The sequence below is a fragment of the Panthera tigris genome, chromosome B4, assembly GCF_018350195.1.
Source record: "Panthera tigris isolate Pti1 chromosome B4, P.tigris_Pti1_mat1.1, whole genome shotgun sequence".
NCBI lineage: Eukaryota > Metazoa > Chordata > Mammalia > Carnivora > Felidae > Panthera > Panthera tigris.
Window position 1 is genome coordinate 12838078 of NC_056666.1, and position 26929 is coordinate 12865006.

At 43.0% G+C, this 26929-nt stretch overlaps 1 protein-coding gene across 4 annotated transcripts in view; it reads right to left on the minus strand.

Annotated features, from left to right (window-relative positions):
- FRMD4A (FERM domain containing 4A) overlaps window positions 1-26929 on the minus strand; it is a 614651-nt gene that overhangs the window by 319528 nt on the left and 268194 nt on the right. Inside the window, exon 1 of one of the 4 annotated variants that reach the window (XM_042991091.1) lies at window positions 9046-9089. The exons of the other annotated variants lie outside the window; for them this stretch is intronic. Coding sequence (XP_042847025.1) covers window positions 9046-9057 — 12 coding nt within the window. The 5' untranslated portion in view covers window positions 9058-9089. Of the gene's footprint in view, window positions 1-9045; window positions 9090-26929 lie in introns of those variants that run through there. 4 annotated transcript variants of the gene reach the window in all.

Below are 26929 nucleotides of genomic sequence, written 5' to 3' on the forward strand. Positions count from 1 at the left end.
ATGATAATGAGTAGTTCTGGACACACAGAGCTCCTGGTGACCAAACATTTTGACCTGGAACGTAAGAGGGGAGTCGAACCTAGAAATGTTGCTTTGGATTTCAACTGCAGACAAGTAACCACTAGTCAAGTTATTAGTTAAGTGTGAGGGCAGGCATTCAAGAACACAAAATATACTTCTCACACACCTCTTCTCAAGAGTTTACTGGAAGATAGTCTCCGGTAAAAGAAAGTTAAGCCTGCAAGGCGGGGGTGGGGGGTGGTGGTGGTATTTGAATTCCAAGTAAAGGAGAATGAATCCTAGGAGAGCTGACAGAGGGGTTTCTCAGAATAATGACAAGAGGAGCCCCAAGAACACAGTCGTGCTAGGGACTCAGAGAGGAGCTCGCCCAAGAGGGGCAGGAGCACGGAGGAGCCCCGGAAGGAGGTCTCAAAAAAAAAAAAAACAACGCATGGATTGAGTATCTGATGAGTGCACCAAATTGAGAGCAGATACAAAGCTCCTTAAAGATTAAAGATCTTAGAGAAAAATGACTCATAGGTGCACAGAAAATCAAGCAAACAATGAAACAAGGCAATTACTGCCACCTGGAAAAACAGAAAGTTGTAAAATCCAGGAGATGTGATCATAATACACACCATTTCTCCAGTGTAAACAATACATTGGCCATCGTAATAAAACTGAATTTTGATTTAAACCGTGGTATAGATATATTGGTAAAGGTGGACGGAGAGAGATAAGTATTTGTAGGGATGTGGAGGAAGCCTCATCTTACAAAGGATGTCCCTGGGGAGAGGACCCGGAGATGGGGAGAAAGGGTCTGAAGCCTGGTGTTTTTCTTTATAAGCCTTCTAGTCCCTCTTCACCTTTAAAATGTTGTGAACATTGCCATGCACATGCATCATTTTGATAAAAATGAGAACTGAATTGTAAACAGAGGAGCAATGTTCCGGGCAGTGTGAACAGACAAGGACTGGGAGCAGTGGGTGGCATTATGGGGTCACTGATGGCCTTGAGAAAGTGTGTGCAGCTCTCTGGCAGCAGAAGGGAGAGCTGGAGCCGCCTGGCCTCCTTCTGGATGGACAGATTCGAGCCTTGATACTGGGTTATTCGATCTGACAAGTAATGTTTCAGGAGACCTGCTTGATTTCCTCCGTTTTCCTTTCCTTCGGTGTACGTTTCAGAGCTCTTGGTCTATGGATCTGCTATGGAAATGGCTACTGAATGAGAAGCCTCCAAACCACCTTGAAAAGAACCTTAAATCCTTTGAAACAAGATGAGGACACATGGACAAAAGGAAGGAAGACAAATACATCAGTAAGGGCATTGCCACAAATTCTGGAGATTCTCCTGGAGAGGCATTCATGCACTTTGACTGGACCTTCTGTGTTCTTCACTTTGCTGTGATATTGTGTGTGTGTGTTTGCATGAATACACTCATGTACACACTCATGTATGTTATTTCCTCTCGTGAACCCAACAGCACTGTAGCGGCTACAGGAGCCCCAGAGTGGTGACAACTAATTATGAAACACCAGGTCTGATATGTCCCTTTTATCGTATCTTGCAGAAGCCTTGCATTCCCACAAAATCCCCCAGTGGCCCTTTGTAATCCTGGAAAGGAAGTGTCAATCTGGAAACAGCTGTTCTTCAGATAGTGGGATGACATCCTGATGAGCATACTATGAGCAACAGAGGAAACCTAAGGCTGATGGGACTGTGATGCAAATATTTTTTCTAGACAATTAGACTCACATGAGAAAGCCTATATTCCTTAGCAGTGCTGAGAGGAGAGTCAGTGACCTATGAATGACAAGTCCTCAAGCCCTATGGGATGTTGGACACTTTTTTCTGGTTCTCTCCTGGGAGGTGGTTCTGGAAAGGCAGCCCAGAGTTAGCTTGCTCAGAGGCCCTACCCAGGAAAACCCTGCTGGAAAGCAGAAGAAGCCTGTCCCCAGGGCTCCACGCCCCTGTTGGCTGCAGAGCTCAGGACTGGGTACCTCTTGCCATTTTGGGAGAAGTCAGGAGAAATGGCCACAGATTGATGAAGTCAAGGCCAGGAGTAAATGCTGTGCTTCCACAGAACCAAAACCCCTGATAATTCCAGGGAGAGTGTTGGGTGGGAGTGGTAAGAGTGAACATAGGAGTAAAGAAACAGAAAATGACTTATTGCACTTTGGGGATTGAAACAGATGCCTTTATAGGGGAAGGCAAAGGGAAGATGCGGATTAACCCATGAGCACCTCCTTTGCATCAGGCATGGCCCTGGGCACTTGCTCTAAATTACCTCTTTGAGATCTTCACTATGATCCTGTAAACTGGGTAGAATTAGCTACATTTTATTGATAAGGAAATCAAAGCTCAGAAAGATTAAATGCTTGCCAGCCTGCTGACAGTCACACAAGTAGGAAGTGGCGCTGAGCTGGGACTGAGACCCAAGCTCATGCAACTTTAAAGCTCATTTTCAATATTCTCTAGGGATGTATAAATGGAAATACATCAGAGGATCCTGTCCTTCTTAACAAGGCTTGCCCTCAGGAGAAACTATTTTATGAAAGCCTAAACAATGGGGAAGGGAAGCCTGCCTGGGGAGCCTACTGGGGAAGGGAAATACACAACTGCAGCTGGTGCTAGGTTTCCAAGTGAGGGAAGGAAAAAGCCCAACTTCAGCCCCTCCACCTATCCTGTCTCACCTAGGGGAGGAAAAAAAACTTGAAAAACACAGGTGAAAATGAAGTCCCGAAGGCTCACTAAAAGACTGAGAACGAGCAAGGGACTATACAATGCCTCTCCTCCCATACCTTACCACCACATTACTAAAGGCCTATTTCCCATAGTTCCTTTCATACAATACATCATGTCCACCTTGAAATTACAAGGCATACTAAAAGGCAAAAAAAAAAAAAAACCAATTTGAAGAGACTGAACAGGCATGAAAAACAGAGTGAGATATGGCAGGAATTTGAATTATTAGACCAGGAACTAAAAAAACAATCAAGTAAAATTTATATCCTAAGGGCTTTAACGGAAAAAGTTGGCAATATGGAAGAACAGATGGACATGAAAACAGAGAGATGGGAATTCTAAGGATTCAAAAGAAATTCTAGAGATCAGGAACTGTGAGAGAAAAGAAGAGTGACTTGATAGGTTTATTAGTATACTGGACACAGATGAAGAAAAAATCTCTGAGCTTGATGATAAGAACATAGTAACAAATATAATTAAATGTTAATCTAACAATATCAATGATCACTTTAAATGTCAATAGTCCAAATATACAGCTTAAAAGACAGATATTATCAGAGTGGATCAAAACACAGGACCAAACTACATGTTTTCTATAAGAAACCCAAAGACACATATAGGTAGAAAGCAAAGGGATGGAGAAAGGTATACTATGCCAATACTAATCAAAAGAAAATAGGAATAGCTATATTAATTTCAGACTCAGCAGACTTCAAGTAAAACTATCAGGAATAAAGGGGGTATTACATAATGATAAATGGGCCAATTCTCCAAGAAGACATAACAATTCTTAACATATATGCTCCTAATAACAGAGTGTCACAATATGTGAGACAAAAACTGATAGAACTGCAAGAAGAAAAAGATAAAGCTATTAGTATAGTTGGACATGTCAATATTGTCCTGTCAGAAATGGACAGATCCGGCAGGCCCAAATTCAGTAAGGACAAAGTTGAACTCAACAACACCATCAAACAACTGAATATGATGGACATCTATAGACTATTTCATCCAACAAAAGCAGAATACATATTCTTCTCAAGCTCACATGGACCTTTCACCAAGATAAACCATTTCCTGAGACATAAAACACATCTTAACAAATTTAAAAGATTAAAAGTCATATGATGTCTTCTCTCCGACCACAATGGAATTAAACTAGAAATCAATAACAAAAAAGATAGATTATACTTGAATATTAAACACCATAGTTCTAAATAACACATGGATCGCATAAGAAATCTAGAAAGAAATTTTTAAAAGTTTTTTGAACTAAATGAAACTGAAAACACAGCTTATCAAATTTGTGGAGTGCAGTGAAAGAAGTTCTCAGTGGGAAATTTATAGCATTAAATGCATAAATTAGAAGAGAAATCTAAAAATCAGTAATACAAGCTTCCCATTAAGGAATGTAGAAAAAAGAAGAGCAAATTGAATCTAAAGTAAGCAGAAGGAAAAAAAATAAAAATTAGAGCAAAAAATCAATGAAAGTAAAAACAGGATATTAATAGCGAAAGTCAATAAAATCAAAAGCTGGTCCTTTGAAAAGATCAATAAAAGCAATAAATGTTTAGCTAGGATAATTAAAAAAAAGAGAGAAGACACAAATTACTACCATCAGATGTGAGAGAGGAGACATCCTTTGGACATTAAAAAGATAATAAATGAACACTATGAACAACTCTGTGCCCACAAATTTGATAACCCAAATGAAACGGATCCATTCCTTGAAAGACAATCTGCCAAAACTCACATAAGAAGAAACAGAACCAATAATCGATAACTTTGCAAAACAGAAAGCCCTAGGCCCAGATAGGTACAATGCTAAACTCTGTGAAACATTTATGGAAGAAATTATACTTATCTTCCACAATATTTTCCAGAAGACAGAAGTAAATACTTCCTAATTCATTTTATGAGGTCAGCATTGCTCTAATATCAAAACCAGACAAACACATTACTAGAAAACTACAGACTGATATATGTCATGAACACAGATGCAAAAATTCTCAACAAAATATTAGCAAATTGAGTACAACAATGTATAAAAAGGATAAAAAGTGAGATTTGTTCCAGGTATACAAGGTTGTTTCAACATTAAAAATCAACTAATGAAACAAAAATGCAATGAAAAAAATCCTAAAGAAGAAAACTCACACAATCATATCAATAGATGTAGAGAAAATATTTGACAAAATCCAACACCCATTCATGATAAAAGCTCTCAATAATCTGGGAAACAGAGAACTTTCCCAACTTAAGGATATCCTCAAAAAGCCTTCAGCTAAACACCATACTTAATGGTGAGAAACTTGGGAGTTTCCCCATTAAGATCAGGAACAAGGCAATGATGTCTTTCTCATCATTGCTTTCCGATACCATATTGGGATCCTAGTTAATGCAATAAGACAAGAAAAAGAAATAAAATGTATACAGATTGAGAAAGAACATACAACATATAAAGCTGTCTTGGTTCACAGATGACATGATTGTTAATATAGAAAATCTGAAAAAATTAACAAAAATACTCCTGGAACTAGTAAGTGATTATAGAAAGGTTATATAATACAAGGTTAATATACAAAAGTCAGTTGCTTTCCTATATACGGCAATGAACAAGTGCAATTTGAAATTAAAAATATGTTACCATTTACATTAGCACTCCCAAAGTGAACTATTTAGGTATAGAAAGTTCTAACAAAATATGCACAAAATCTATATGAGGAACATGAGAAAACTTTGATGAAAGATATCAAAGAAGATCTAAATAATTGGAGAAAAATTCCATGTCCATGGATGGGAAGACTTGATATTATCTAAATGTCAGTTTTTCTCAAATTTGTCTATAGATTAACACAATCTCAGTCAAAATCCCAGCAAGTTATTTTGTAGATATGAACAAACTGATTCTGAAGCTTATATGGAGAGGTAAAAGATCCAGATTAATTAATTCAATATTGATGGTAAAAATGTTGGAGAAAGCTGATACCACTTAACTTCCAAGACTTACTATAAAGCTACTTTAATTAAGACAGTATGGTACTGGTGCAAGAATAGATAAATAGATCAATGAAACAGAATAGAGAGCCCAGAAACAAACCTACATAAATAAAATAAACTGATCTTTGGCAAAGGAGAAAAGGTAGTACAATGGAGAAAAACAATCTTTCAAACAATCAGTTCTGGAACAACTGAACATTCACATGCCAAAAAAAAAAAAAAAAAAAAAAGAATCTAGACATCAGACTTGATAGCGTTTACAAAAATTAACTCAAAATGGATTGCAGACTTAAATGTAAAACACAAAACAATAAAACTCCTACAAGATCTAGATGACCTTGGATGTGGTGATACCTTTTTAGACATAACACCAAGGCAAGATCCATGAAAGACATAATTGATGAGCTGGACTTCATGAAAATGAAAAACTACTCTGCAAAGAACTGCCAGGAGAATGAGAAGAGCCATAGACTGGGAGAAAATATTTGTAAAAGATGTATCTGACAGGTGACTGATATCCCAGAGAGACAAAGAACTCTTAAAACTCAGCTATGAGGAAACAAACAACCGGTTTAAAAAGTGGACCAAAGACCTTAACACACATCACCAAAGAAGATATACAGATGGAAAGTAAGCGTATGAAAAAGATGTTCATGTGATATGTCATTGAGCGATGGCAAGTTAAGACAACAATGAAATACCACTACACATCTATTAGAATGGCCCAAATCCAAAACACTGATGACACCAAATGCTGGCAAGGATACGGAGCAACGGGAGCGCTTGTTAATTGCCGATGGGAAGGCAAAATAGCATAACCACTTTGGAAGATACTTTGGTCATTTCTTGCAAAACTAAACACTTACCATACAATCCAGGAATTGAACTCCTTGGTGTTTACTCAAATGAATTGAAACCTATGTCCACACAAAAACCTACACACAGATGTTTATAGCCATTTATTCCTAATTGCTAAAACTTGGAAGCAACCAAGATATCTTCAGTAGGTTACTGAATAAATAAATGTTGGCACATCCAAACAACAGCCTATTATTAAGCACTAAAAAGAAATGAGCTATCAAGCCACGAGAAGGCTCGGAGGAAACTTACATGCGTATCGTTAAATGAAAGAAACCAATCTGAAAAGGCCACATACTGTATGAGCCTAATTATATGGAATTCTGGAAAAGGCAAAATAGGAAAGGAGACAGTAAAGAGATCAGTGGTTGCCAGGCAGGAGGGAGGGGGGAGGGATCAATGGAGCAAAGTGGATTTCTAGGGCAGTGAAGCCATCTTACATGATTCTGCAATGGTGGATACATGTCATATGTTAGTCACCCATAGTCAACCCACAGAATGTATAGCACCAATAGTGAGCCACAATGTAAACTACTGAGTGACAATGATGTGTCAGTATAGGTTCCTTGATGGTGATAAACATATCGCTGTAGTGTGGGATGTTGTGAGTGTTCGGGAACCGGAGTACAGGGGAAATCTCTTTACTTTCTGCTCAATTTTGCTGTGAACCTCAAATTAGTCTGAACAATATTTTTCAGCAATTAATAAAATAGAGTATACAGAGGCTGATCTGGAGATGATAGTGATAGGATGAACTGGAGGGAAATAATAGATACAGGAGAATAATTAGATGGTTAGTCCAAGCGAGAGGTACTAAGGACCTAAACTGGGCCCATGAAATTAAGGGTTGTATTTACAGAAAAGGGTGGAGTATGTGATCCCGTTCCCTTCTAGGGGAGAGTATATCTAGGAACGTGCAAACAAGATTATTGGAAGTAATTGGAAAAGCGTGTGTGTGTTGGGGGGAGGGGCAGCTAAGGACAGAAAGGGACTACATTAACGACTTGGTGGTGTTTAAATAAAACAACTTCTTGCTTAATTTTTCCCTGAGGTGACCAAGCTCACACTCACCCTTTGGTATGCCACACACAGACCATCCCCCAGACAAGACCCTACAGCCACCTGACCATGGCAGACCATGGTGGTTGGGCAGAGGGTATCAGCTGTCAAAGAAACTTCCCATCCTGCGGCTCAGTCTCTATGTATACTTCAGAAAATAGCGATGCTGGCCATGAACCTCCCGTCACTGGAAATCCAGAAGGTCGCTCTCCTTTCTTGACACATTCCTCCTGAAGGCATAACTTCCTGATCCTCTAGTCAGAATGAATGCGAGGTATTGGGACCCCAGTATCCAGCCTGCAAAGGGTGATTCCCTTCGGGAATCCTGCCAGTATAATGTTGCCTCAATTAGATGACAGATTATAAATTAATAAAGAAAAGAAACCCCAGACTCTCACGTCTGCCAAAACACACCATTCCCTGTGAGGTTCCTGAAAGGGACTTAGTGATGTATAGTGAAAGGGCCAACCCCCCACAGCCTTTTCCAGATTCGAGACACAGACTGGCTGGTCCTCAAAATGTACCACCACCGCCTTTCCCAGGGGAGCGCCAGTGTTGTTCTTGGAAGGAGAACACTTTTCTTTCAGCTGTATTACCCCCTGCATGCTTCACACAGTCTGTAGCTCCCTACGCCCCCATCAGTAATACAAAACAGACCTATCACCAACAGAAAACCCCGAGAAAAGAGTAAGAATGACCGTGGTTGGTTTGGGGTAGAAATGATGTTTAGGTTGCTACGGATGATGGGGGCTTTCAAAGATTGTGTTTCTAAAACCATCACAGGAATAGAAGTATCCTTGTCAGCTGCTGCTGCTTTAAAAAAACCAGTCACTCAAACAGCCTTATCCCATAAAATCAATTCCTGAGGAAGTCTTAGTAACCTAATCCCTAGGAGAGTGGACAAGATTGAGACACCGGTGCTCTGTACAGAGTGATGTTTTCTCTCTCTCCCACCCTCTGCACGCTCCATGGGAAAAATACAGTATGTTGAGCCCACCCTCTCCTTTGTTTTCTGGAATGATCACTCCACTTCACAAACACATCTAAGTCTCCCCGGGAGTACCTACTGTGGCTGCTTCTGTGTCTTTGGGCAGGTGTTTTCTATTCCTTCAGCCCATTCATTCAGACGTCTGGACATTACTTGTCCTGAGAAGCCATTTCTCCGCTATGTCATCCATACAGACCATTCCGCGCCACTCAGGCAAATTTAGCCACTTTATGGTTTTCTTCCCCCGAGGCACACGAGCGAGAAATAAAGACGCTGTGTGAGAACTGGACAACTGTGGAATAGAATCCTATTCAGCAGCAGGGACAGAGTCGTAAAGACGCTGGGGGTGGCAGAGGAGGACCCATTGTGCGGAATAAATGGAAGCCTTTACTTACAAACACATCCATGAGCAGGTGCTCCAGCGTCACTTCAAAGTCTTCCAGTTTGGCGGCTAGAGTCATAACGAACGCTCCGATTTGCGCTCAGGCCTCGGGGGTGGCCCCAACCTGCACACTCCTCAGCTCAGAAAACACGGCCGGTGTCAAATTTAGGCACAGGCGGAATGGGCACTAGTGGGACGCGGAACAGAGCATCGCAGACCGCGCCGATGGAGCTCCGTAGCCAGAGATCCTTAAGGGTTAAAAAGAAAAAGGCTGCACTAATGGCACGAGGGGACCACCCTGGGTGCAAAGTGATGTCACCAGGTAAAGAATCCAGCCACCGCCTGCTCTTCGCAAGCTTCCTGGTGTGAGGTGCTGCGTGAAACCCCAAAAATGGGTGAAAGAGAAGGCGCCAGGGGGATGATGCCAGGCAGCAGCGGGAGAATGGAGGAAGCCGTCTGACTCTGATATTTATAGGGCCACATGTTTTTGACTCTAGCCCATTTCTCAGTTCATTTCTGACCTTTCATAAATGGCCAAGCACACTGGAGTGTATTGTAGAGCGGGGGCAGTGGGTCCCACAGAAGTTGGCTGTGACCAATGCTGGGGCAATTCACACAGACACGCCATCAATAGTTCTTTGTGAAAAACCCATCAGACCTTGTTCTGTACACGACGACAGAAAAGCACATAGTCTTGTGAAAAACAAGGAAACGAAAGTTGTGGGGGTACTAAATTTTTCCTCAGAATATTATTAGATCCTTACACTCTCCCCCGTCCTCTGTCCTCCCCACCCCCTCTCTTGCAAGAGTAGATAAACATCAAGGAAAAAAATTTAATCTCTTGTGTCAACTCCTCAAGCTTCTGCCAGTAAAGAACATCCACTATATCTTGCAAATGTCATTTCTCCATTTTGGCCTTCAAAGTCTGACATTTTTTTTTTCTTGCCTAAAAGATTTTAACATTGTGGCAAAACACACATAACGTAAAATTCACCATCTTCACTGCATTCATGTGTAAAGTTTAATACTGTTAAGTGCCTTCACATTGCTGTAGGACCAGTCTCCGATCTCATCTTACAAAACTGAAACTCTGTGCCCATTAGACAAATCGCCGTCACCCCCCTTCTTCCCAGCCCCTGGCACCCACCACTCCATTTTCCGTCTCTATGGATTTGACTACTCTCAGTACCTCATATAAGTGAGATTATACAGTACGTAGTTTGTACCCAGTCCTTTTTGTCTGGCTTCTTTCACTTAGCATGTCTTCAAGGTTCATCTATGTTGTAGCCTATGTAAGAATTTCTTTCCCTTATAAGGCTGAAATCTTATATCCTAAGAAAGACTCCTGGTTTGGACAATTTTTCAGGCCTGGGAAAATCTCTCAGGAACACTTGGCTGTCAACTCTTTAGTGGCCATTCCTGCTGTGACGTCCTAACCCAGACAGCCTTGGTCTGCAAGTGAGTTCTGTCCTGTTCCCTAAACAAGCCGAATGATCCATGGCGAGTCTAGTCTCTGACTCCACACAGAATGTGACCACTTAACAGTCAATACTGACGGCAGAGAAGAGGGTGCCCCGGGTGAAGTTGAGGAATTACAAGAAGTCTCTGCTCTACAATAAAACTTTCCCCACTTTCTGTTGGCAGAGCTCTGGTCTCAAGTGGGAACAATCGAAACTCTCCAATTTAGTATCTTTCCATGAATTTCCATTTTCCCAAAGGAGATACAGACCCCCTTGAGTCAGCATTTAACATTTAAACAAAGCAACTACAAAGTAAAGGACAAAGGAAAAAAGTTGATAAAAAGCATCATACTATTTCTAAAGCGGATTTGGAATCTGTCAGTAGTTTAGCTTGACAGTTGGTCATAAATTGTACATAAATGTTCTCTGAGTTATGGTTTCAATTCTGTTTTGGGGTCTTTCATGGAGGAATTCGAGTGACTTCATGACTGGCATCTCTGTTTAGGCAACGGCACCAGGGAGGGGGAGGCAATGCTGTGATGAATGGCTCCAATAGCCAAGAATGTACAGAAAATATATTTCCCGGATGGGTGAACTCGTATTCACAGAACTTCCTATCAGCTAATGTGTTTACCATGTCTGCAACTGGTACAGTGAGTAGAGCAACCAATGTCAGCAACAAAGACTCAGCACAAGCTGACTTCTTGCCATGGAGCTGCCATCTTTTGTTAAAACTATGGCCGTCCGGAAAATACTAAAAAAGGCTAGGTGCCTTCTCTCACCAGGTGAGAGCACTGGGCAAACAATCAGCTATATGACCAGGAGACCATTGGGGAAGACAGGTGTAGACATACATGCAGTACGGTCTGGTCTCCCAGCAATCACAGGAGAGCTTTCAAGGTCAGGTTTTCTGTAGCCCCCCTCTTTATGAATGGAATTTGGGCAAAGTGTTTCGAATATCTGGAATTTTGTAAAAGGTATACTTGCTTCTTTCATTAATTTTCTTCCTGACATGGACAAGGGATCAACCAATGGAGAGCAGTTAATGTTTTTCACTCAAGGCAGGCAGTCTCCCAGCCCCAGTGATGAGTTTACATGTTTTTTAAGGAGCAGGCAGTGGCTTCTCAAGAATATAAACAGCAGACTTCAGGGACAAGAAGCTGTGCTTAGTTTGAGCCATGTGAGTGGTTAGTATTCTTGAACGAGGGCTCTGAGGAGGATTTGTTGAGAATACCCTGATTTTAGGAACAAATCACTTTCACAGTTTCAAAGAGGAGAAATTGACCAAAAGGGAGTTAGCACGAAGGGAATAAGGAAATCGGTATCGGGTTGTGGATATCACCCGTAAGAGACAATTATTATGAGTTCCAGCGTTAGTGGATGATATCAGCCATGTGGGGTAGGTGGGTATTCTAGACACAGAGGACCACACCACTCTTCAGGTGGGTGGGCCGGGGGACTGTTCATACGGTGCTTATAAGGCAAGTTCACTAGTGTCAATGCTTATGAGAAGCTGGTGAAGGATGGCTTTGGTACCTGAAGGGGAGATTTTTTGAAGCAACTATAGTCTCTCTATATAAGATGTATTTTTGTTAATGATGGAGTTTTACTGATGCTAATATCAACTCTGAACATTTATGTGTTCATTTATTCACGCATCCTTTCTACGAACACTTAATCAGCACCAGGGCCAGAGAGTGGGGTGATGAGTGCTAGTGCTGGTAGGAAGATAAAGACACAGTTCTCTCTTCAAGACCTTAGAGTCTTGAGAAGACACGGCGAGATGTGCTGGCGTAATTCTATACTATTCTTTTCTGAGGCTATGAGAGAAGAGTATACTTCCTTGTCAGGTGCACTTATTCTGGGACTTGAATGTGCAGGAGAGCTCGGTGATAAAGGGAGAAAAAAGAGTGTCACCCCCACCCTATGGGAAAGGCAAGGGCAAGAATAAGTGAGGTATAGAGTACCCCTTCAGATGGATTTATAGCAATAAGTGGTAGGGGCACGGCCGGGGGCAGTGATGGATGCTAGGGGTCTGAGCCCAAAGACCGAATTGCATTTGACAAGGTGGCAACCAAGATCTCAAGATTCTCAACACAGGATTATGACACCATCCCACAGACATGCCTTGGATGGTACAAATCTCATTTGGAAAAAAAAAAATACCTTGAGCAGTTGATCAAAGCTTCTTGGCCACCTGAGAAGGACCTGACATGCACCACTGTCCCGGGGCTCCCCAAGTAAGAACAAGGAGTCAGCAATACACCTGATATGGGAGGCAAATGCTAGAATTTGTTCTGCCACTTGAATAAAAACTTTGGTGCATAGGGTTGTAAATTTCGAGTTTCTTTCAGTTTGAATCTTCAGTGACCATCTTCTTCCCCCCTGTCTATGAAACCCCCCCCCCCCCACCAAGCAGGGCTCAACATTTTGGTGATAGAAGTCAATAAAGGGAAAGTTTTTGGAAAGTGGGAATTTGGCCGAATTCCTTGTACAGTCACGTAGATAGGCACCCCTCAGACTCCCCAGGGGAGCTGTGGGCAAACCATCTTTCTAGAGAGTACCGTGTTTTCTGCAGCCCTGAAAACAAATTGTCTACTTCAAAAGCATGAGTCTCTATGGAGGCGAGCGCTGTGGTTCAACCAGATCACAGTCCAATTCATATCAAACAATCTATTACATACAATGACGAGCAAGCCCAAGGCAATAGGTAATTGAATAGGCAAAAATGTTTTTCCGGGAAGGTCCCTCTCTCCACCCTAGAGCAATGATTTTCTATTCAGTAAAACCATTTCATTTAAAGGTCAGGCACAAAGGAGTAGATCAGACCCCCATCCGGTTGATCAGAATTGGTCACTGAGACAACGTAGACACCATTTTAGTGCCTCGACTGGTGAATCTAAGCAGAAATTTGGTCCAACAATGAATTAATTACTAAGATTTTCTTAAAAGCAAAATCACGGGCTTTTATTTTGATCACTCAATTGTGTCCCACACACCCAGTTTCTAGGGCAAAAAACCCCCGACAACATGTGTAAATGTGACTCATATCAATGTCTTTATCGATGTACTTCTCTGTCAAGCTTCTGCCTCACCTTAAAACCAGAAAAAGAGGATTTTTAAAGAGATTGTGCTTGTTTAAGTAAACGAGACTCTCTTGATGGCCCTACAGACAGCTGCCTGTCTGGGTCTAGTTACAAAGGCTCGCCTGTCTCCTCGAGCTGTCTCTCGGAGGACAGACGTGTTAATTTAAAGGTTTGTCTCTATAGGGCCCCTGGCAGGCTGGCACAGCAGTGGCTCAGGGCAATGGTATCAGCAGACCACGCTCTCAGGGTCTGTTCATCCTTCCCGTGTTGGCGTCAGACGGTTAACACAACCAACCTTGTCTTCCCCGTTCACAATGCATTTTCGATTTTGACAGCCTGACAAGTACAAAGGCTCTATTCCTCTACATCTGTCTCCCCCTCCCCCCCCCCCCAACCCCAATCTGCCCGTCTCCCCCCACCCGCATCCCCTGCCTGGTCACAACGATGAATTTGAAGACTTTCAAAACGAACAGGCAGTGAAATTCGTGTCAGGCACATGCAGGAGTGCCTTGGGTTTATGATGCAGAGAAACACATAATGACTCGCTTGATCGCTCAGTCTTGCCACCTGTCACTTGCTCTACAACTTGGAGTAACAGAAGCTTGAGGAGGTTCGGAAATCAGCGCCAGTGGGGCACATCGGGGAGACGCCAAAGCAACCCCCTCAGCGACTCCATCTGTGTTCTCTCAGCCACCTCACTTTCTGGGGTTCAGAGGCAGTTTTGGAGACACAGATCTTTACCACATTCTCCCAAATCTTTTATGGATGTTTTCAATGACCGTTTCTCCTCTGTGAAAGTTGCACAGGATTTAAAGACTTCCATGCCTTCCATGCATTCCTTGTCTGGAATGAGAAGCTGTGAGCACAGGGCCCATGAGATACTAGTTGCTAGGGACTGAGTGTTTATGTCCTCCCCAAACTCACAGCTCTCTCCCCAGAGAGCTCCCTCGCCCGTTCCTTCCGCCATATGAGGTCAGAGCTAGAAGAAGGTTGTCTATAAACCAAGAAGTGAGAAGACTATGAAGCAGGAAATGGGTCCTCACTAGGGGCTGAACTGGCCAGCGCCTTGACCTCGGACATCCTCTAGAAGCCTCTAGAACCATGAGAAGTAAATTTCTGTTGCTCAGAAGCTACCAGTCTGTGGTATATTGTTAAAGCCGCCTGAACACACGAAGACACTACCGTTACAGATATTACGTGAATGAGAAGTTGGCTCGGTTATGTCATTGCCCAAACAAGTGAGTCTGCTGGTGGTAAGAGAATATCCCAGGGAGAACCACTGTCCATTTTAAGTAACTCTGACTTGGACTGGGTTTTCTCTCCCCAAAAGCCTTTCTTGTGTTGCCCTAGAATGATGAATGACTCTTAATGCTTTCAGTCAATGGCCTTTTGTTATGACTCTTGTATAATGTCCCTTACTGCCCTCAAGTGAAATCATGGATACTATAACCTACCTACACGTTATTTAAAAAATACCAACGCAACTCTGCTATGTAAACAAGCAATAGGATGAAAGTAATCGATAAAGAAATAACACAGAGCACTGCACGTAAATGTCTTTGTATGATGCCACTACTCCAGGAAACGTGGTGAACGTACTCACTGGAGATTCAACAGACCAAACCCAAACTGACATCAGCCTGCTCCCCAAGATGTCGGTGTGGTGGTCTGCCTCCCACCACCTCCCCGCCCTCGTCTGTTGTTGGAGGACAGCCTCCCTGGGCTTGACAGTGATAACAGGAGAGAGGAGAAATCTGGAAGTAAGGAAACGCAGCTGTGTGTGTTTGAGCAGAAGAGAACAGTGTCTGGGATTCATGCACATTCTGATCAGTCTTAGTAACTTAGCAGCCTCTCGTTCCAGACCAACTCAAGAGTGATTTGAGCGGCTGTAATTGCTACCAGACAGGCCTGGGATGGAACTGCATGTCTCCTCATCTCCAGCATATTCTTGAGATATTATGTCCCTGATTAGCAGGAGCTATCTAGTGTAACTTGAACATTTTTCCATTTGGATCCTAGGGCTCTCCACTGCGGACAGGCCAGGGGTCTATGGCACTTGGGCTTGACTTTGCATTTTTACTTTTCCCAGGTGCTCATCAGAATCCACCTGCTGTATTGTGCATGTCCTGGCCTTACTCAAGCCGCAGAGGAAATGGGCACTCAGCCAGCTGTGGCAGGCTAGCATCACACAAGTGAGGCTCTCTGGGAGTTCATAGGTCATCAGAATCCGGAGAGGCTGGCTCCTGGCTGGACTCCATCCGTCCTTTGGCAGGACCCTGTGTTTTCCACACATCATCTCCAGAACTTGGAAGAGTGTTCCTGGTACAGCTGGCCAAGGAATAGCAATGACAGGATGGCCGTTGACCTTGTACTCTCATGCGATTAATATAGTCCCATCATGGAGAAAAATGAAGCTTCCACAAAACAAGACATATATTTTTGTTAGAGGTACTCGGAAGGGGATGGATGCTGGGCTTTGGGTGGCCTCTATCCACACCTTACAGCTCTAATCAAGGTTAGCTAGAGTGCTGAACCAGACAAGAGAAGGAGGTAAAATGACCTGAATTTATCTCTCAGTGGCAGGACTGCTCCAGAGACCAGGCTCTGACATCCTCACTCAGACACCCTTGAAGAGAAGAGGGTTTGTTTCTTCACGGGTTCTCTGACATTTCTGCAAAAACTAAAGTTCCTGGGGTGATTTCGTAATAGGGAGATGAGCTGGCTAAGGCAGGTGGATGGAGGAACTCTTCATCGATCTTCCTGAGCCTCAGAAAGGAGTCCAAAACATCCAGGTGTCTTAGAGTCTACTTCTCTTCTGAATCCCATTTCATGCTACACTGTGCACTGATAAGAGTGGAGTGAACTCTTTTCCTAAAAATGGTATGGGGAAAAGCCCACGGGTCACATCAAGACAACAAGGCATTAAAGTATGGAAACTTGAGTAGCAGTTGCTCTGTTGAGTAAACTGTGTATTAACTATGATACATAAATATGAAAATTTCCACTTGCTACACGACTTATCCCAAGTTAGTAGGGCTGCCTCCATAATTAATATTGCTTCTCTCACTTTTTACATGAGGACCTTTGGCTTAAGATGGAGAGTGAATGACCTAAGAGCTTATCCCATTGGATAAGCCAGGATTTGCTGTAACTAGGTTTCCATGTGGCGACCAGCGGGCTGGCTGGTTGGAACTGGAAGTAAGAGGCACAGTGAGGGCAGGGAGGTATTCTCAATGTCAAGTCTATACTTCTTCCTGCACAGGGAGGCTGTCCCAGCACAGCTGAGGCAGGAGTGACACTGGGGTCCCCAGTCTCTATACTTTAGGATCTCAGCCTCTTTGGCTCAGTTTCCGCATGGGTCCAATTCCAGGCAGAGACTAGACAAAGGTTTCTAGATGTTGGGCATTATGGAACAGTACAATTTGCACATCAAGTTAAATATTGGGAGGACCAAGCTAGGGTTGTCAATATACTAAGTTGGGGCATTAAAAAATAAAAAAAGTAACAAAAACAAGCCAATTAACTTAGTGGGTTAAGTGTTGACTCTTGATTTCGGCTCAGGTCATGATCTCATGGATCATGAGTTTGAGCCCCACACCGGGCTCTGCGTTGTCAATGCGGAGCCTGCTTGGGATTCTCTCTCTCCCACTCTCTCTGCCTCTCCCCCTACTCGTGCACATGCCCGCATGTGCACGTGCACAGGCTCTCTTTCTCTCTCTCAAAATAAATAAATGTTAAAAAAATCCCAAGCCAATTATCATCTGCTGTCAACATGATTATATTAAAGAAAAGACATTTCAACACACAGCAAAAACGGAAGAGATATCATCTCAAATTTTAAAATGGAAGTCAGCTGGATGTCTGTTGTCTGTGTGTATTTTCTGCTGTGCCACAGGGACTTTATTTCAGGCCTGTGCAGATCAGGGACTGGAGCCTGGAACCACAGAAGGGGAGGGTCCTCAGCTGCAATTCAGCTCTATGCCTGTCATTTTATCCCTAGTTTTCAGGGTATTCTCACTAATACTTGCCACTAAAACAGACCGAAGACACTCAGGAGTGAGCTGATGGCGAATCATGGGAGGCAGAACCATGTGACTTACCCCTCCCCAACTCTCTTACCATTGAAAATAACACCGGGGAGGCAGACGGGAAAGCCTAAATGAACACTCTGCCTTCACTCTGAGAGGCGTGGAGAAGGGATGAAGCCAGACCAAGGGAGAGGAGAGTAATGCTTATTTCACTTCTTGATCAACACACATCCTTGCAGGCTTATTCTGGAACCAGCAAGGTTCTCTGGGAGCTACAAGCCTCACCTTGATGAAGACTTTTCTCTAAGCAAGCGCCTAAGAAGGAGCACCCTGGTTTCTCTCTACAGAACGAGACCCTCTTTTTGGAAACTCATTTTGTTAGTGGTTTTGAATAGGTAGTATACGCAGATGATACAACATTACAAACTAACAGGAGAGTACCGATAAATAGTCTCTTTTATACCTCTGACTTATGGCCACTCAGTTCCTACTAGAGGCAACCACCTTTATTATTTCTGCAGATGTTCCAATCAGATTCAGGCACAAAATATTACCATTTGGGTATGTGATATGTATATATGTAATAAATACCACAAATATTCACAACTGTAAATAGTACTTCATTGTCTGGAAGGTTTCATTTAACCTATTCCCTATTGATGGGTATTTGAATGGTTGCTAAGGCAACGCGAACATGCAGTTTGCCCACATGCCAACATATATGTAAGATAGACTCCTAGAAGTGGAATTGCTGGCTCGAAGGTCATATACATTTTTTATAAAACCGATACCGTAAATTTTATTCTCTATAGAGTTTGTACCAATTTATATTCCCACAAAATAGAGAGTGCCTGATTCCTGACACCCTCAGCCACAGGGGTGACGTGAATCTTGTAATGTGAAAAACGGCATCACATTTTATTTCAACTTAAAATCTCCGTTAGTAAGTGAAAATATTGTTCACACCAATGCCCTAATACTAATTCCCTGTTTTAAACCCAGGCTTCATCGATCCAAATGGGTCCAGCTGTGTCTCATAAACATTCCAGTAATGGGCATACACTAATGATTACCAACAAGATGTTCGACCCATCTACCCACTGAAGTCCACATTCAAAGGCAATTTAAGAGAATCTCTATTAATGGTTCCCTTATGCATCTCTGGATGACATACGCCAAAACACACCTGTTAGGGTGAATGAAAATTAAAACCACACTAAGCAAGAACAAAGGGTAATTCATCCAAATAGTCCTCTTCGGCCTTGAGAAGGGATATCAAAGCAGTGGAAAGGTTGAATCTTGACAGACTTTGGACCATGACACCTGATCAGATGTGGACTGTACAAAATTGATATCAGTTGTCAGCCACTCAATTTCAAATCTACCAAACTCTGAAGCTAATCTCATAGAGGATCAGCAGTGTAGGCAATAAAGGTCCTCAGAATTTCCACTGTGTGCCAAGATATATGAGCGTCAACACCTCGAAGCACGGCTGCAGGTTGCCCGTGACTTTGTTGCACAGACTTGTTACCTGTGACTTTTATTGGCAAGGCTCATCCTACTGCCTCACTAAATTTATGATGGGTCTCTATTTTACTCCGTCACTAATCTCTGCTTAGGTTTCCACTTACTCTCAAGGTTATGAGCTGTGTTTGCACAAAACGATAATAATACTGACCTTCAGGATACCATTTCTTGAGCATTTTTGAAAGGGGCAGTGTCGACACCGCTGATTTCTTGGATATGAAAGAAATCATTTGAGAATAGAGGCCAACAAACAAAATAGTTAATTTAATTCATTTAACTTCATTTAAGCACATTCAATATCTACCAACCTTGTTTTCTATTGAATTTGCATTGAGGCTGTTGTGATTTTTGTCATAATACTGCAAGCACTGAGCTGTTAATCCTGTGGCTGGAAATGTGTAGACTCGTGAATCGTGAGGCTAGTTTATAGAATATGACCTGCATTTAGACCACTTACTGCTCTTGTTGTTTAATAATATCCTTTTTCTCACAAGGGGGTCGAAATTGTATATATGACAGGTGAAGCAGGTCTTTCACAATTAAGAATTTGCATTTCTAATTTCTTTTTTTTTTTTTTTTAAGTTTTTTTAAATGTCTGTTGAGAGACAGAGCGTGAACAGGGGAGGGGCAGAGAGAGAGGGAGACACAGAATCCGAAGCAGGCTTCAGGCTCTGAGCCATGAGCACAGAGCCCGACGCAGGGCTTGAACTCACAAACCGCAAGATCATGACCTGAGCTGAAGTTGGATGCTTAACTGACTGAGCCACCCAGGCGCCCCCGCATTTCTAATTTCTAAGGAAGATGTTACTGTTTGCTCCCTTGCTTATCTATCATCTGTTATCTGTGTATCTCCTTCCCTCCCTATCACTCATCTAGTCTCTGCACCAGGCACTATTTCAAATGCCTTACAGATATGAACTTATTTAATTCCTACAGTAGCCTCACCAGGTAGCTATCATTTTTCCGTCCCATTTCACAGATGGGGAAAATCAGGAACAGAGCGGTTAAGTCACTCAGTCACAGTCACGCAGCAGTTCAGTGGTGCAGTCTGGACGTGAGCTCAAGTCTCCTGGCCCCAGAATCCATGATACGACCAGACACTGGGCCTGTGTGTGTACGATATTCTAGATTTGTGAGCAATCACGTGTCCCCTGTCACTGAGGGAAAATCATTCTTCTATTGAACGAAACAGAGAGAGCTCTCGTGAGGAAGCAGAGCTGGTTAAAAAGTGTGTGTGGTGGGGGGCGGGTTTACTGGAAAATATCTGGTTCCCATTTACAAGATGCTCTTAAGAGCTTCTCCATTGTGTCATGGAGAGATTCAATAATGGTACCAAAGGAATTTAGTTGAAGTGAGTGTTGGAGCAAAGAACATACAGTGATGTAATTCTTGAAGTTGGGGGAGGAGTGTAACATTCATGTGAGACTGGGGTCAAGGGAACAGCCTCCGGGCCTTGGCCTCAGTTGGCCTGTCTGCCTAAGGCCAGCGCGGATCCAGTGGCCCCGGGTCCAGAAATTCTATCTCCAGGTCCCTGATCTTGCTTTCATCCTTGGTTAAGAGGACTGCGGACTCCTCAGACACCACACATGAACTCAGGCGTCTCCTTTCGCTCTCCGCAAATGTGCGTCTTCCCAGGCACTGACTGAGGTCAGCGGGAGACGGAGTTCAGCCCTGCGGTGGCCACAGCGTTCCGTCTTCCTCGCGCAGGTGTTTCCTGTAACGAGGTGCTGACGGGAAGGTGGCTGACACAGAAATGCCCAGAGTTGAGGGGGCAGGAATGGCAAGGTGTCTTACCAACAAGCCTGTAGAAACACACTTCTCTGGGCTTCGAAGAAGCATGCACCAGGCATTCAGAGTGGAATCACTGTTTTGCTTCCTCTTAATTAAAAGAATTATATGACTCCCTTGCGAAGAAGCAAAATGACTTATTTTATCATAATTAAGCTTTTCGAACAGCAACTTGCAGTGCTTTGAAAAAGTCATGGCGTCTGTGGAGTTATACTCGATTCCTTTTTTTGTTTTGTTTTGTTTTCATGCTGAAATTGGGCAATTAGAACACTTCTTCTTTCTCCAAATGAAACAGAGCTCTTTCTGTCCTTCAAATTCTTCAGAGCCTAACAGCTTCCTTACGACGGTTTCCAAAAAGCCTTTCTTCTTATGACATTCTTCGAGAAGCCCTGCTGTGTTGTAGCACTTCCAAAATTCCAACATTTTATTTACAGATCAAAGTTCCATCCTTACAATTTGGACTAATTCAAAGTCCTTCTGTCCGTTTATCAATTAGTTTTCTGCACCCCAAGGGAAACACAGCATAGTGTTCACACCTGAGTTATTTTGTTACACAAGATGTAAAATTAGGAACATTTGCAAATACGTTCCATATCTAGGCATGCACGCAAAAGAAACATGTCCACGTGGGCACCAAAAGATATGCCCGGGGATTTTCACAACAGTGTTATCCATAATCGCTCCAGAGTGAAAACAATCCAGATGCCCATCAGAGGCCGAAGAGAAAAATACATAGTTTATTCACGTCGAAGAATCATATATTGGAATAAAATATATCAATAAAAATGAATTAACCTCTGTTGCATTCAAGAACATGGGTAAATCTTTTATTTTTGAGTGACGGAAGCTAGACACAAAATGGTACGCATAGTGTGGTTATATTTACATAGAGTTCGAAAGCACTGAAAATCTTAAATGTATAGAGACAGGATAAGACTCGGAAAACCTTTATTGATTGATTGATTGATTGATTTTTGTATTTATATATGTATTTATTTATTATTATGTTTATTTATTAATTTTGAGAGAGACACACAGAGACAGTGTGAGCATGAGGTAGAGAGAGAGAGGGGGAGAGAGAGAATTCCAGGTAGGATCTGCACTGTCAACACAGAGCCCAATGTGGGGCTTTGGCTCATGAGACCGAGATCAATGATCTGAGCCGAAACCAAGAGTCGGATGCTCAACTGAATGAACCACCCAAGCACCCCTTTTTATTTATTTTTTAAAAGTTTATTTATTTATTTTGAGAGAGCAGAGGGGCAGAGAGAGAGAGAAAGAGAGAGAGAATCCTAAGCAGGCTCCACACTGTTGGTGCAGAGTCCCATGTGAGGCTCAACCCCATGAACTGTGAGCTCACAACCTGAGCTGAAATCAAGTGTCAGAGGCTTGGCTGACGAGCCACCCAGGTGCCCCAGAAAAGTTTTTGAAAAAGGATACTTCTACTTGAACGTGTTACCATGTTATCTATGTATTAAAAAGAATGTTTTCTTAAAAAAATTTTTTTTAATGTTTACTTATTATTGAGAGAGAGAGAGAGAGAGAGTGTGCGCAGAGGGGAGGGGCAGAGAGAGAGGGAGACAGAATCCCAAGCGGGCTCCAGGCTCTGAGCTGTCATCACAGAGCCTGATGCGGGGCTAAAACTCAAGGTGAGATCATAACCTGAGCCAAGGTCAAGAGTCAGACGCCCAACCAACTGAGCCACCCAGGCACCCCATTCCATGTTATTTTGCGAAGAAATTCTAAAATTTGCTCTGCTGTGGGGATAAAAGTTAATATTCAAAGGAATTGCCCTAGAACATACGTTTATATTTTAGCAAAGGCTTAAATCACGAGCTTTATCCACACAACTATTTTTTCCTTCCCTCTTCCACCTCAGTTCCTGCCCACTGGCTTCCTGAAGTCTCCCATTGTCTCCTGCATCCCTGTCTTCCCGTCTGAGGTGCAGTCGAGCTGTTCTCCCAGTTCCATCATCTGCCTTCCCTACACGTCCCCTCACCACCTGGGATTTTACCCACTCTGATGACAGTTTCTCTACCTCTTTCTGCTGCGTCGTTCCTAAATCCCCACTCCTCACTTGAACTCCTGTCCAGCCCTCCAGCCTCGAACACACAGCTGCCTGGACAGCCACAGATGGCTACATCTTTTGCCAGAATTACCTAATAAAACATAACATCTAACTAATTTCTCACTCAACTGCCTGCGGCTTTCTGCCTGGTTATTTGGGTTGATGGTACCACCACTCACTCAGGTCCCCAGTCCCCCATCTCTGGGTCGCCTAGAACTTCCCTCCTCCCCGTTTCCAATAGGTCACCCAACCAAACCATCTCCAGTCTCCGTCTCCAGTGTTGTTACCATCTTGGGCCTTCGTGGTTTCATCAGCTGCGTTGAGCTCCTCACTGATCTCACTATCACAAGTCTCTTCCCATGCTAATTCTTCCTACTTTTGGCTACTTGACTGTGTTGAGTCGTGTCCCCCCTCAAGTTCATGTCCACCAGGTTCCTGTGAATGTGACCTCATTTGGAGACAGAGTCATTACAGACGTGAGTCAAGTCAAAATCATCCCGTAGTAGGCGAGACCTAAATCCAATACCATTGGTGTCCTTATTAGAAGAAGCAAATTTGACAGGGAGACATTGTCACACTTGAGAAGGCAGAGACAGAGATTGGAGTGGTGTGTCCAAGCTCAGGAATACTGAACATTTGCCAACAAACAGCAGCCACAAGAGAGCCACACGACAGATTTCCCCCAAGAGCCTTCAGAGGGAGCACGGCCTTGCCGATACCCGGATTTCAGAGACCTCCAGCCTCCACAAGTGTCGGAGGATAAATTTGTGTTGTCTGAAGCCACCCAGTTATGTACTTTGTTATGACGGTCTTAGTAAAGAAATAAAGCCGCCACCGCAGCCTTCATAAAATACTGCTTTTAACCATGATACATCTCTGTTCCAGGATTTTCAATGCCTCCCTCGTGTGTACTAGGTTAATTTAAGTGATTAATCTAGGTTAATTTAAGTGATGCCTTTACCAGTCAGTCCTGCCGTTATAACTTCATGTGAGTTCTGCTACAGAATCTGTAGCTTCCTCTCTTCCCAGCACCCACCTGCCTTTTCCACGCCATGTGCACAACATCTGATGGGACTTCTCCCTTTGACTTCCTCCTGTAGAAATTGTGCTACTTTTTCAAGGCATTCAAATGCCACTATCTTCATAAAGCATTCCTCAGTGAGGTGTGTGTATTCCCTCTTTTTAAAAATTTTATTTATTTTGAGAGAGAGAGAGAGAGAGAGATAATATGCATGAGTGTGAGCAGGGGCGAGGCAGAGAGAGAGGGAGAGAGAGAATCCCAAGCAGGCTCCATGCTATCAGTGCAGAGCCCGATATGGGGCTCGATCCCACAAACCATGAGATCATAACCTGAGCTGAAACCAAGAGTCAGACACTTAACAGACTGAGCCACCAAGGGGCCCCTGTTCCCTTTGTTAACATCCACAGTTAGCACCTCTGTTATATACAGATTGCATTTTTCTTGTCTTATGGTGATTCCTGTATTTTAAACAAATGTATTATGAAATGTTTATGGCATAAATATAAAAAAATGCTATTTAGCTAATTGGATCGCTGAAACATACTTTCAAGTTCACTAACTGAATACTGTACATCTTTTGGATCACTAGCTCTGACATATCCTGGCATGCACACAAATTATAATTCACTTTCCTTGACACATTTGTTGAAATAATTAAAATATTTGCTTAAGACACAATCAGACTTTACGATCTCTACTGCTCTATAGTCATTGCACTGATTGGGAGTTGTAACACTTTCCTCCACATAAAACTGTGGGGTGAAAGCTTGTGAATGGACTACAGAGGCACTATTTTCTTCTTCTCTGTTTGGCTAAAGGAATGTTTTGAGCCTATTATTTTTTTTTAATGTTTCTTTATTTTTGAGAGAGAGACAGAGCATGAGTAGGGGAGGGGCAGAGAGACAGGGAGACCCAGAATCCGAAGCGGGCTCCAGGCTCTGAGCTGTCAGCACAGAGCCCAATGTGGGGCTTGAACTCACAGACAGTGAGACCATGACCTGAGCCAAAGTCAGACTCTTAACCAACTGTGCCACCCAGGCGCTCCTTAACATACTATTAAAAAGACACAGGGCACCTGTTGGGATGAGCGCTGAGTGTTGTATGGAAACCAATTTGACAATAAATTTCATATTAAAAAAAATAAAATAAAAGTAACAACAAAAAATAAAAATGAAAAGACACAGGGCAACATACAGAGCTGTTTTGTAACTTTTTTTGAAAAAAGTGTTTTCCCAGATCAATGGAGTCCATAGGGCTTAATTTTTAAGAAAACACAAGGCAGAACTATTCTACTACTCGTTAATGCCAAGGTGGAGGTCATTTTCAGCCTTACTGGTTTCTCTGGTGATCTTATTCCTGGCCCCCCAGCCTTTCTGATTCCTGACTTGAGAGAGGTAATCATTTCCCTTTGCTCAGGGCCACGATCAGGCCCTGACCTTCGTGCTCACAGCTAGAATGCTTTAATGAACGGAATTTCAGTATCCTGTCTGCTTTTGCCCCAGAGCAGCCTGAACACTGGGGAAGGGGGTGATTTTGTGGCTGCCCTAATGAGGGAAATCCCACAAAGTGGTAACTGCCACTGTCGTGAAGCACGTTCATCAGGGTTGCCTGCTGGAGATTATCTGGAGAAGGGAAAGAGCGATGTCTTCATAGACTGTGGAGTTACATCCTGGGACTAGGCTATCCATATTCCTTCCAATTTGTCAAGAGATGTAGTGGTTGGACTTCCATCTCCAACATCACTCTCAGAATATTGTGGGACAACCATCTGTGAGGCATAGTGATGTCTTGATATGAACAGAATTTTGATGACTTACATTAACATTTTAATTCCATTAAACAGGATCCATTGAGTAGGGAATAGATTCTTCATGGTGGAACTGTGTCATTGCAAATTGTTTTGTTTCGGCTTCTTCATCCTTTGCAATCTTGTTTTTATTGTTGCCCTTGCCTCGTGGAAACAATGGGAAGAAGAGCTCCTTAGTTCCTTGGGAGGGTAGGTTGCCCACAGATGCTGATGCGCTTTGGCTGTGGTAGACCAGCATCTCACAGCCAAGTCCCCAAGCGGTATCACTGTCTTGGAGGTAAAAGAAGTTCTTTATATGCTCATCTACTGGCTATTTTTCTTGTCGTTTGATGGGAATGTAACATTTACCCTCAAGGAGCTCTATAAGAATTGGCCTTTGTGGAGATTTCTGGAGTGGCAGCTAAATGGGTCTGCAGGATGCAGAAGGTCCAGACTTGGCACACTGCAGACCACACCAGAAGTTGGCCCACAGCTAGACATCCCATCCATCTAGGACAAAGGGGCAAGTTGTCTTCTGGAGCCCAAGCCCGAGGTGACTCACATGGCACTGGCTTTGCAAATGGTTGGGAAGGAAAGAGGATCTTAAAGCTAGAGTCACACTGTAACCACTGCCTGGGTCTAAGATTGACCACTTGAAGGCTTTTGGAGCATCTCCCTTTAAAGGTTGTTGATTCAATGTTGGTCATCTTTCAGGGATCTTTCCCTTGAGAAGCCTTGGCTTCAAGAGGACTGGGAAGCCTCAAAGACTGTAAATAAAATGTGGGTCAATATATGTACAGGAAAGAAAGAGTTTGAATTTCAGCCTTTCAAACTGGAGTGTGGTCAGCTTCAGTCATTTCAGACGCCAGACAGTCAAGGGGGTTGATGTGAACTCTGCATCATCTTTCAGACTCAGTCTTTAATCAGCTGATTATCAGTTCATGGGGAAGCGAATTTTTTTAAATTTTTTAATGTTTATTTAATTTTGAGAGAGATAGAGATACAGAGCACGAGTGGGAGAGGGGCAGAGAGAGAGAGGGAGACAGAGAATCTGAAGCAGGCTCCAGGCTCTGAGCTGACAGCTCAGAGCCTGATGTGGGGCTTGAACTCCCGAACTGGGAGAGCATGACCTG